General features: G+C 34.9%; 2 protein-coding genes across 5 annotated transcripts; both read left to right on the top strand.

Annotated features, from left to right (window-relative positions):
• Positions 1 to 427: 427 nt before the first annotated feature.
• LOC107891302 (BTB/POZ and MATH domain-containing protein 4) lies at positions 428 to 5,291 on the top strand. Of its 2 annotated transcripts, none has more exons than XM_016816055.2 (4): positions 428 to 968; positions 3,415 to 3,757; positions 3,907 to 4,186; positions 4,774 to 5,291. In XM_016816055.2, the coding sequence occupies exons 1-4, from the start codon at positions 595 to 597 to the stop codon at positions 5,043 to 5,045; spliced, it is 1,269 nt and encodes a 422-aa protein (XP_016671544.1). In that variant the 5' UTR covers positions 428 to 594; the 3' UTR covers positions 5,046 to 5,291. The 2 variants fall into 2 exon arrangements, 1 of the variants encoding a protein (XP_016671544.1); XR_005904960.1 differs by having other exon boundaries at positions 448 to 968; positions 3,907 to 4,578; positions 4,675 to 5,291.
• Positions 5,292 to 6,518: 1,227 nt separating this feature from the next.
• LOC107891281 (cationic amino acid transporter 4, vacuolar) lies at positions 6,519 to 11,451 on the top strand. Of its 3 annotated transcripts, none has more exons than XM_016816038.2 (14): positions 6,519 to 6,888; positions 7,282 to 7,483; positions 7,580 to 7,664; positions 7,758 to 7,898; positions 7,977 to 8,095; positions 8,187 to 8,283; positions 8,755 to 8,927; positions 9,039 to 9,105; positions 9,228 to 9,386; positions 9,486 to 9,747; positions 10,071 to 10,179; positions 10,647 to 10,759; positions 10,842 to 10,917; positions 11,020 to 11,451. In XM_016816038.2, exons 1-14 carry the CDS (start codon positions 6,729 to 6,731, stop codon positions 11,174 to 11,176), a joined length of 1,920 nt encoding a protein of 639 aa, XP_016671527.1. In that variant the 5' UTR covers positions 6,519 to 6,728; the 3' UTR covers positions 11,177 to 11,451. The 3 variants fall into 3 exon arrangements, with proteins under 3 accessions (XP_016671527.1, XP_016671511.1, XP_040937480.1); XM_016816022.2 differs by having other exon boundaries at positions 9,486 to 9,756; XM_041081546.1 differs by lacking the exon at positions 6,519 to 6,888 and having other exon boundaries at positions 7,288 to 7,483; positions 7,563 to 7,664; positions 9,486 to 9,756.
• The last annotated feature ends 609 nt before the right edge of the window (positions 11,452 to 12,060 follow it).

Genomic DNA, 12,060 nt, shown 5'->3' with positions numbered 1-12,060 from the left:
TAATATTACATATCTGAAAAGAATAATAATAACAGGACAAAGCCTGAATAACAAACACGACTAGTACAATTTGAACTCAGATTATATTTGGAGTGGTGAATATTGAATACCTTAACCATCATACCATTATATAGAATACAAAAATTAATTATTTTTTTAAAAAAAAGTACTTATATGACTTTCACTTAATTTAAATTGATAGGTGAGAAATTTGTTTATTTTAAAAGCACCACATAAGCAATTGAAATGAAATCTTTTAACGACTTTATTAATTGAACTTCAAGTATTTAAATCGAAAAGAGGAAAAATAAATTTCTAAAATTAAAAATAAAAAGACTAGATTTTAAAGGTGTAAAGAGTACAGGGATTGAGACCAGAATTAAACCTAATTAGAATATGATTTAGCTATTCATAACGTTCGTGGGCGAGCCAATACCCTCTCTCGTCCCATTCACACCGTTAATCATAAAAATCCAATTAATTTTAAAAGGAAGGCCAAATTCATCATTCCCTGTTTCCTGACTAAAATTTTCTTTCACTTTCCCAAGAAAACAACCAAAAATCCCAGAAACCTCTAAAAACTCCCCCCAACCCATGCCCTCTCCTCTGGGTTCACCGACAAGCTCCCGGTCTGTAACCCAGACCGTCAATGGCTCCCACCGTTTCACGATCAAAGGGTATTCCTTAGCCAAAGGCATGGGCGTTGGCAAACACATAGCCAGCGAGAGCTTCACTGTGGGAGGCTATCAATGGGCAATATACTTTTATCCTGATGGTAAAAACCCAGAAGATCATTCAACCTATGTCTCCGTTTTCGTAGCTTTAGCAAGCGAAGGCACAGATGTTAGAGCCCTTTTCGAGTTAACTCTTTTGGATCAAAGTGGGAAAGGGAAACATAAAGTTCATAGCCATTTCGATCGAGCTCTTGAAAGTGGCCCTTATACCCTTAAGTATAGGGGAAGTATGTGGTAAGGAAATTGCTTCTTCGTTTTTAAATTGCTTTATCTTTTTAATACCGATGAACTTTGTTTTTTTGTAAAGGCTTTTGGTAGAATTTTCTATTTTTTTGGGAAATAAGGGTTGTAGAAGGGTTGTTGAAAAAAAAAATAAGGAAACGATTGATTTATTGTTTAAATTCTTAGTTAAATTTTAGGGTTTTTTTTGGGAGGGACTATTCTGGTTGATGGGTTTGAAGAATTTTGGTAGCGGGTTAAAGAAATGAGTGTAGAAAAAAAGGGGGAAATTTGAAATATTGATGCTTTTGAAGAATTAGACGTGAATGGGAAATGATGGTTTGATGAAGGATGTATGATAAATGCACTGGAAATTGAGAATAATTTTGCTACTTGCCCTCAGCTCAAGTGATAAGGATGGGGATATGAATTCAAATTTTAGATTCCAGCCATATCGCTCCCTTTTGTACCGAACAAAATCAGAAATTTTGATATTTTCTAGTTTATTGGTCTGTGATTGTTGTTAAAGTTTTGTTCTCAAGCTTTGTGATGGATATTTTGTACAATGTTTTAAATGACAGTGACAAAATAAATAATGGAGAAAAAGGATCATTAACAAATTGAAAAATTGGGATTGTTAGATAGGGATTGATTAATAGAAGGGATTAATCAGAATAGATTGTATCTAGGTATATTGAGTGGTACTAATGGAAAGAATAAAACTTGTCATATCATACTCAAGGATGATGCAACTTTTTACTGAGTTTTTATGTCAAAATGAAGGTGAAGTATTCACTACACTATTGAAGCAAATAATCTTTACCAAAGAAAAAAAAAGAAAGGATCTCTTTTGGGAGTGGTTATCATGTTAATTAAAATTCGGGATTGTAAGTTCATGGTATTTCTATTCCCGCCAAACCTGCATTTTACTCTTAAAGTTTATCAAAACATAAGCCATCAATGCGGTTATTTGCCTCTTCATGCTATTGGAGTAAGTTGCTGGTACCATTTTTAGAGTTAGAGTTCCATCATAAATTCGTTGTTAACATTCTTAAATAAGCATCTGTCTTAAGTGGTAGAATAGCAAAGAAATGGTCAGTCAATTCTTAGTCATGACATGCAAATTCTGTTAAAACATCTCTTTATGAAATTAACTCTACTTGGAACTAAAGTGGACTTAATTTCATTTTACAGAATGGGAAAAAATGAAAAAAACTCTAGACAGTGAAATTTACTTAAATAGAACTAGGATAAGACAGATAGGATAATAAATAAAAAAATGTTCACTGAAATGCGCAAATAAATAATTAACCAGCTGGTAGATGCACCGGATTGCATGGGATGTATGCATTTACGGGGATTATCTGTCTCCCTTTTGAGAGCAAATGAGAAGAGTCTTACAGAATATGCTTTTATTTATGAGATCCACTTTACGTCTTGCTCTTCCATGAACTCTTTCCGCATATGTACTCCTTTGCCTATACATGAAAGAGGAAGGAGGAAGATATCTCAGTGCCTTATAATGCTTCTGTTCTTTAGAGTTTTGCTACCATATCTCTCTCTCTCTTCGTGTCAGCATGGTTATGAGGAGGGCAAGGAAGGAGATGAGGAACAAATACCTGCTTTTTCCTTGCACTACTAGCATATCTCTTGGGTTGAATACTTGGTTCCCTTAAGGGGAGCATAAGATGAGTATTTTTTTTTTTTGAAGTTAACATTTATTATTTCTTCATAAGATGAAATATCAATTAGTTATGCTTACTAAGCTATTTTTATGATCATTGGATTTCATCCATGTGGAGAATCTCTTCTCGTTACTCAACCTTTGATTTTTGTCTTATTCACTTTTCAACTTTAATGCATACCCGACGTTACTCAAGCTTGGGGTTGAATGTTGGCTACGTGTATGTGTCTAAAAGGTCTGCTCATTTTTTCTAAGTATTTCCATTCATTTGGAGAGTTGTACTTTCTTATTCATATCCGAATATGTGTCCAACACATCTTTCAGTGAAAATGAAGAGTTGGAGCAACATAGAACATAACCATATCATTGCTTAAGATAGCTAGGAATCTCTTATGAAGAGTTTATCACCTTAATTTTTTTATTATTGTACCACTACAACTTCTTGTTTATTGTTAAAAAAAGTTAACCGTGGATGATAATATTAGTTATTTATTTTCTATTTTATGAGTAGTCTACTGGTTTTTGAATATGTCAGATTCGTGTAACATTTATGCTTACCATATATAAACAAAGCAACATTGGACTGTTCACATAATTTAAGTTGGGCCTACCCACCAGTTTTAGTTAATTACTGTCATACTTCTTTCGGGACTAGGGTTCTATTTTTCCCTCTTATCTTATTTGAAGCATATATTTTGAATGCAATTGCTTGCCTACACTTGACTCATTTTCACTTTCAATGGGTTGAAATCAATTCAATGTCTTCTTTGCTTTCAGGGGATACAAGCGTTTCTTCAGGCGGGCTATGCTTGAAACATCTGATTTCCTCAAGGATGATTGCTTAAAAATAAATTGCACTGTTGGTGTTGTGGTTTCTGAAACAGACTGCCCAAGGTTGCACTCAATACGGGTCCCTGAGTCTGATATCGGTTCCCATTTTGGCATCTTATTGGAAAATGAAGAAGGGTCAGATATTACTTTTAATGTGTTTGGGGCAAAGTTTCATGCTCACAAGCTGGTATTAGCTGCTAGGTCTCCTGTATTTGAAGCTGAATTTTCTGATCGGATGGAAGATGATAATGAAATAGTTGTTACAGATATGGAGCCTAAGGTTTTTAAGGTAACACTTTCTAAGCGTTACCTCATTTCACTTACCTTAGATTTGGCTGTAATTCTGCTTAAATTCATGTTAGCTCTTTATATGGCACTAGAATCTGCTGTTGGTGTGGTCTTATTTTCCTAAAATTCTCTATTATGTGTATTTGACAGGCTTTGCTGCACTTCATATACAGAGACAGTCTTATTGATGATGAGGAGTTCGTTGGGACTAGTTCATCTTCTATGCCATCTGTATCGGATGCATTGGCTGCAAAGTTGTTGGCAGCAGCCGACAAATATGACTTGCCTAGACTTAGACTGATGTGCGAATCTGTACTCTGCAAGGATATATCTGTGAACTCAGTCGCAAATATTTTAGCGCTGGCTGATCGTCATCATGCCATGGATCTAAAAACTGTTTGCTTAAAATTTGCTGCTGAAAATCTTGTTGGTAAGTTTTCAGTTCTTTTTTTTCTCTTTTCCAAATTTTATGTTATATAGAAGCACTGGACGTCACCATGTGCAGGGTAAAGTCTGGTGGCCCTTTTCCAAATGTCTTGAGGTGATTCTCAGCATTCACAATTATGATGAACATGGAAAAAAAGTAGTATTTCCCTTTCCTGGCATGTTTGTGTGTATTCCAAATCTGAAAATGTCTTGAGATGATGCTAAGCATTCTGATTTATGATGAACGTAGTTTCTGAGAAGGGTCATATTTTGTATTTCTGGTTCTTGCTGTTTATGGACCCAGGCTCCGGGCAGCCTGCTGGTCTTACCTATTTGAGGTCAGGCTTCTGCGATGTTTTTCAAGCCTAAGTCAGCCTGTCCCAGCCCATGGGTCAGGTCAGTACCGAGTATTCCAGATCATTAAAGTGTCTTTTAGATAACATCATCTCATGTGGCCATTCTTTCCTCTTTGTGAGGCTTTTTGCTCTTCAGAAGTTCCTGAAGTTAGTGAAAATCCTGGAATCAAGAGCAGAGCCTAAGGTTCTCAGCACTCTTAACTTTGTCCAGTTTCTGACTATTCTATCGGTGCAGCTGTTATGCGTTCGGACGGTTTTGAGTATCTCAAAGAAAACTGCCCATCACTGCAGTCAGAGCTACTCAAGACCGTTGCGGGATGTGAGGAAGAATTCAGTGGTGGCGGAAAGAGCCGGAGCGTGTGGGCACATCTTTCTGATGGTGGTGATACAATTAACCGGAGTGTAAGGCAACAAACCTGGGAAAACGGAGGGGAACAAAATCAAGGCATGTGGGTTCAGCTTGATGGTGGTGGTGATGGCGAGGGGAGTCCAAGGCGAGAGGAATGATGCCGCAGCCGCAGCTGATGGGAATATTGGTACATTGTTTTTACAACTAACTTTGGAGGACATTAGATAGGGATAAAGCAAAAGAAAAGAAAAGAAAAACTATTAATTAGCGAGGAAAACATTTGCCTTGGCCTCTTTTTATCTCTATCTTATGAATGTTTCTTTTTTCTTTTAATGTTTTCATGTTGTTGTATTGTATGTTGTGTCTGTGACTAAGTTACCTTTGCAATGTACTTATGTTGGGCACATGCTACAGTATAATTTGCTCTTTAGGTTTGTATAAAAATATTAAATAAATAATCTTAAAAAAGAAAACAAAAAATCCATTGAAAATCATGTTTACCAACCATAAAGTATTACTGTATGTAAATATATGCGTGTTGATTCTCATGTTGTCGCTTGTAAGAACCTAGACGGATTCAGTGATTAGGTTCAGAAAGCAGCTCTTTTATTCTTTCCTTTAAAACAAGAAAATCCTTTGAAGCGATTGATTGGATCTTTGGCTAAAGTATTTTATAGGCCTCACTTTCACTTTTGTAATTTTATATACAAACAAACTATACATGATAGAAGGCTTGATGTTTTCCAATTTTAAAAGCTTAAATTTTACTTTTTTTTTTTTAATTTTAAAAGTTGTATCCAAACTGTAAGTACTAGTTTCTTGCATAGAATATTTTAGGTGTCGAATAATGATGATCCAAAAAATAATTTGGAGTCACGAGTCAATTAGATAATGATGAGTTTACTTTTATTTTATAAAGTAAATTATAATATTTTGAAAATATTTTTGTTATTTTATATATTTTATATTGAAAAATAGAAATATGAATAAATATAATAAGATTTAAATTCAAACCCCAATATTTTTTAGTAATTATATTTTTATCATTTAACCAAAATTTCATATATTATTTTTATATATATTTTATAAATATATGTATTACATAATTTCTTTTTTCACTATGAAATAAGCCAAAATATAATTTCAATTATATATATTACATATATATATATCAAATTATGCGATACATAACAGATTATGTGTTTCATTACATAAGCATGTAGTTTTCACTTTCACATTCCTCAATTACCAGTATTAGTAATATATATATATTTCATATTAATATAATAAAAAGTACTCAAAAATATATATAGTAAATTTTTTTATAGATAAAATAAAAATAAATTGTTTTAACTTTATAAAAAAAGATATCATATATTTATTTATTCTGTAATTAAAAATTAGTTATCATTAAGTATCAATACTTAAAAAGGCTATTTCATAATTATTTTGATGGAGTTGTACAATATTAAATTGTGAATGGTATTTCAACAAGAAGAAAATTGTAATTGACAAAAAAAAAAAAAACAAAAATTTAACTGATGTTATCGCATTAATGCTGTTTTAATGGTTTCTTTGTTTAGATTGGATGGGGATATAAATATGAAGACTCTTTTACACGTAACCACGACGTGTTCGCCCCATATTTAGACCAAAGCTGTTATCTCTCTGCCTCTCAGTTATCTCCAAAAAGTCAAAAACCTTTCTTCTTTCTAATTCTTTAACATTATTTGTCATATGGGTTTCCTGTAAATTCATCAAAAGCTCTTTCTTTTTATTCTCTACTAATAAAATTTTCACCCAACAAAACAGGAAGTAAACAAAAGGAATTTTTTTGAAGTATGATTGTTAGTATGCAAGACAAGGGTGAAGCACTACTTTCAAAGTGTTCAAAGGGTTTCAAAAGCTTAGTTAGAAGAAAACAAGTTGATTCGGTCCATGTAAGGAGAGAAGGTCACCAATTAGCCAGGAAACTAACTGCTCTTGACCTCACTGCCATTGGTATTCCTGCTATTAATTTGCTTCAATTTGTACTTCTGCTATTTGGGTTTATTTTATTTTATTTTTTGTTCATCTTATCTCATATTTTCATTTGATATATATATATATTCTGGTTTTATAGGCATTTCAGTTTATTCCTGTGCTCTCCTGTTTTATTGGTTTTTGTTTTGAAGCAAAAGTGTTGGTTGTTTCTCTGAAAATTTGGTCTTTAGTGCAGTTTTAGTCATGGAGATGGAACCAGGGTGACTGAATACTGAGCTTGTTGAATGTGGGGGTGATGGGTGTTTGTTGGTTTTCTTTAAGGATTTTAATTCATGTTTGGAGCTATAGCGGTAGTCGTTTTAGATGTTTCATACACATTGACATTTGTTAAATGAATGTTGTATTAATCAGGAGTAGGGACAACCATTGGAGCTGGGGTATATGTTCTTGTTGGAACAGTTGCTAGAGAGCACACAGGACCTGCTCTTACTGTTTCATTTCTCATTGCCGGACTAGCTGCCGCACTCTCCGCATTTTGTTATGCAGAGCTTGCTAGTCGTTGCCCATCTGCTGGGAGTGCATATCATTATACCTATATATGCATAGGGGAAAGGTAAACTAAAATCATTGGATCATTTTATATTTTCCAGTTTTTCTATATAATTGCATCTGATTTCGGTTTGTAAGGTAAGAATGTGGTTACTTGCAGTGTTGCTTGGTTGATCGGTTGGTCTTTGATTCTAGAATACACAATTGGTGGTGCTGCTATTGCTGGTGGCATATCACCCAATATAGTGAGGATTTACTTCTAAAATTTTGGCATAATACTGTAATTTATTACCTCACTTGAGCGAATGTTGTAAGATCTTCATTGCTGTGTGTTTCAGGCCTTATTTTTGGGAGGTGAAGGTAATCTGCCTGCCTTTTTGGTTCGTCACACAATCCCTCAGCTCGGAGTTGTGGTGGATCCTTGTGCAGCCATTTTAGTTCTTATCGTCACGTTTCTGCTGTGTGCCGGAATAAAGGAGGTAGACTATTGGTTTTCTATCTGTTTTAGGTGTATCTAGTTTTTTGTAAATGCTTTCATTTAACACTTGATATTACAGAGTTCACTGGTACAAACAATTGTTACAACGGTGAATGTGTGTGCCATGCTTTTCATTATAGTAGCTGGTGGCTATTTGGCTTGCAAGACTGGATGGGTTGGTTATGAACTTCATGGCGGGTAGCTATAATGATTTTTTCTTCGACTTTGCACAGTTTTTTATTTTTGTATGCTTTACTCTCCTTTTTATGTTTTCCTTTCAAGTTTGCAGGTTTTTCCCCTTTGGGCTAAATGGGATGCTAGCAGGATCCGCTATTGTGTTTTTTTCATATATAGGCTTTGATGCAGTTACTGGTGCTGCTGAAGAGGTATTACCGGATTTTCATGATGCTCTCCTGCCATTATCTCTCTTTACCATAGATAAAATAAGCACCCAAAATACTAATATGTCCTTTTACATTGAGTCCATTCACATGGCTATCAAGGCACCTTATTATGATCTATTTTTGATATATATCCTTTTCCCCCTCTTCATGGCAGATAAAAAGACCTTTACGAGATTTACCATAGATAAAATAAGCACCCTAAATACTAATATGTCCTTTTACGTTGAGTTGATTCGCATGACTGACAAGCCACCTTATTATGATCTCTTTTTGATATGTATCCTTTTCCCCTTCTTCATGGAAGACAAAAAGACCTTTACGAGATTTACCATAGATAAAATAAGTACCCTAAGTACTAATATGTCCTTTTATGTTGAGTCGATTCGCATGGCTGACAAGCCACCTTATTATGATCTCTTTTTGATATATATCCTTTCCCCCTCTTCATGGCAGACAAAAAGACCTTTACGAGATTTACCGTTGGGCATAGGGATGACTTTGACACTGTGTTGTATTTTGTACATGCTCGTATCAGTTGTTATTGTCGGCTTAGTTCCATACTATGCATTGAATCCAGACACTCCTATCTCCTCAGCTTTTTCTGCCAACGGAATGCAGTGGGCTGCGTAAGCATTGTATTCTTTTGGTAGTTCATGGTGTTGTTTCATTCTTTAAGTTTTAAGGCCTGCGCTCCAAAACTTACTTTCGAACTCCATGTTCGGTTTTTATACTTGTAGATACATAGTCACAGCTGGGGCAGTTACTGCTCTCTGTGCAAGTTTGATGGGTTCACTTCTTCCTCAGGTAAGTTGATATTTACTTAGAATTAGTAATTCTGGTTCATCCTTCTATTGCTGCTTAACTGGTTCTAAATTTGCACGAGGATGGGGTATTGTACATGTTTGACTTTATGCATATTTCTTCAGCCACGACTCTTGATGGCAATGGCCAGGGATGGATTATTACCTGCATTCTTTTCTGACATCAGTACACGCACCCATGTTCCAGTAAAGAGCACAGTGACAACCGGTATGCTTGCTGCAGTATTGGCTTTTTTTATGGATGTTTCGGAATTGTCCGGGATGGTAAGTTGTTTCATACCAATTAACTATGAAGTACAAAAGTTTGTGGCGAAGAATGTATGTCTGTTAAGCATAAGATGCTTTTTTCTATCTCTGGTGCAGGTTAGTGTTGGTACTCTGCTTGCATTCACTGTTGTTGCAATTTCGATCTTAATACTCAGATATGCTCCTCCAGAAGAGGTGCCACTTCCATCATCTCTTCAACAGTTCATTGATTCAGTGAGGAAGCAACTTGATGATGATAGTCAGTCGATGGAAAGAAAAGAATTTAATGATGTTGATATTGTCGAGCAAAGTCCAAGTCAGTCAGATCATGGGGAGGCTTCAATTCAGTATCCTCTTATTGAAAAGCAATTCTCTGAAGGTAATCAAGGTATACAAGTTCATTCAGATGGCAGTGTGCAGAATGAATGAAATTACGCAAAGAAATGCAACAATTTAACTATAGCTTATATTTGTTAATAAAGGAGGCCTTGGATCCCTTCTGTATTGACCTCTCATAGTCAAAGAAGTAAAACGTACTCGTACATCCTTCTTATTATCTAGAATCTGCCCGTTTTTGTTGCTTTTGCTTTCAGAATTAGCATAGCCTATATCATTAATGAAAAATGCATTTGTTTACCATGTGACCGCATGTAGTTTTCATTTTCTCTAATGATAGCATTTTTTCTTCACATTCCTTTACAGATAAACAAAATCCGCAGAGACGGAGGAACATTGCAGTTTGGAATATAGCCCTTTTCTGCATAGGTGTTCTTGTTCTTACATCTGCAGCTTCTGCTGAATACCTTCCAAGGTTTGTCAACTTTTTCGAAGTCTTTCTACTTTAGTTTCTTCATCTGGTGCTTGTAAATCTCATTCTCAAGAAAGCTGCCCTTCCCTAAATTTTGCATTGTTAAGTATGCACATGCCGACTAATTGACTTGTTAAGGCCTTTTAGCTCTTGTAGTAGGGACACATCTCACTCATGTAAGCTCAAATGCTTGCTTGGGTGCATTATGGTGGGGAAGGGAAGGGGTTTCTTTATTTGCATGGATAGTCTAAAGAAAAATGAGATGCCTTCATGTGGAGGATGTAATTTAATGAGAAACATGAATTGAGCTGTTTCAGACTGATGGGACATGAGCTTAATGTCCTCAAGGCGGATAGACTGAGAATCTCATATCATATTTCTTTGGAATGTGGAATGACAAAGCATGATTATATCATAGTTTATAAGTCAAACATTCTTATGCTTTTAATTGTCCTGTTGGGCTGTGTCAGCCTTGTTCGTTTCAGTTTGGGCACAGTCGGTGCAGCGATCCTGTTGTGCAGTTTGGTTGTTCTTGCATGTTTAAACCAGGATGAAGCTAGGCACAGCTTCGGGCACACAGGAGGTATGTTCAAGTTTTTATGCAATAAACATCGATGAGATTTCGGTTTGAAACATAATATCCGTCATCTGTCATATGTTTACAGGTTTCCTTTGCCCGTTTGTTCCGTTTTTACCAGCAGCTTGCATTTTGATCAACGCATATTTACTAATGAGTCTTGGGTGAGTAATCAACCATGAACCTTCTCTTCCTTTTGCTGAAATCAACCGACAGATGCATTCTATCAAATACTTTTGATAACCCCATTTGGTTCTGTGAAACAGAGTTGGGACATGGATCCGGGTTTCGATCTGGCTGATTATGGGGGCATTGGTTTACATATCTTATGGGTGGCGCCACAGCTCCCTCACAAATGCAGTGTATGTTCCTATGGCATATCTCGACCACATTTACCGTGCATCGTCAAGTCATCAAGTTTGAACTCTGAACTTGTGGGGGAGGCATCGGTTGTCTTTAAGCATCTGCCATTTTTTAACAACAAAGATGCTTTACTTCAATGTATTATTCTTATTGTATATTTCTGAATCCTTGATCTTGCTGTATGGCGAAGAAGACGAGCAATACAATCAATCATGACTTTTTCATTTTTTTTAAAATATAAGCACATATCTCTCCAAATGGGGAAGACTAAAAAATGAAAATACTGTTGTGGGGAACTGTATAAAAGCCTTTTTAATCTCATCAAAACTTGTTTATATGTGTTGTCTAACTGATATTTTGTTTTAGTTGGAAGAATTTGAAATGATGAGTGTAATATTTCTAATTATTTCCAGGCAAATCCATTTAATGAGAATATCTTCACTTTTTCCATTTATAATGTCTTCTTATACTATTTTTATTCATAAGTACATTGATGATATAAAATATATTGTGATGTGAAATGTCATCATAATTGGATACATTACTACTCAGAGCTCTCCACATCTTTGGACCACTCTGATATTCACTATTTTCTTCTAAATTATGCTTAACTCTTTCTTTCAGATAAGATTTAAGTTCACATATTCTAAATTTTTCTCTATTTATTTTTTTGATAAATTTGTATTTAATTATCTAAAGAAACATCATGGCACTAATAGATTAATATTATTTATGTACATTCATCTGTTTCTTTTGATACAAAACCTAGAATTATTGAAAACTTTTCATGCACTTCAGTCCACTCCAACCTATATCCTCCTGCACTAGCAACAATATCAACACTAATCAAGTTAAGAATCAATTAGTTTTATCTTTATTTTATTAAATTAACAATAAATGTTAAATTTAATAATGAATAATATAGTTAATTATTGAGTCGAATA

This window comes from Gossypium hirsutum, chromosome A11, assembly GCF_007990345.1.
Source record: "Gossypium hirsutum isolate 1008001.06 chromosome A11, Gossypium_hirsutum_v2.1, whole genome shotgun sequence".
Lineage (NCBI taxonomy): Eukaryota > Viridiplantae > Streptophyta > Magnoliopsida > Malvales > Malvaceae > Gossypium > Gossypium hirsutum.
This window is presented reverse-complemented; position numbering and strand designations above follow the sequence as displayed.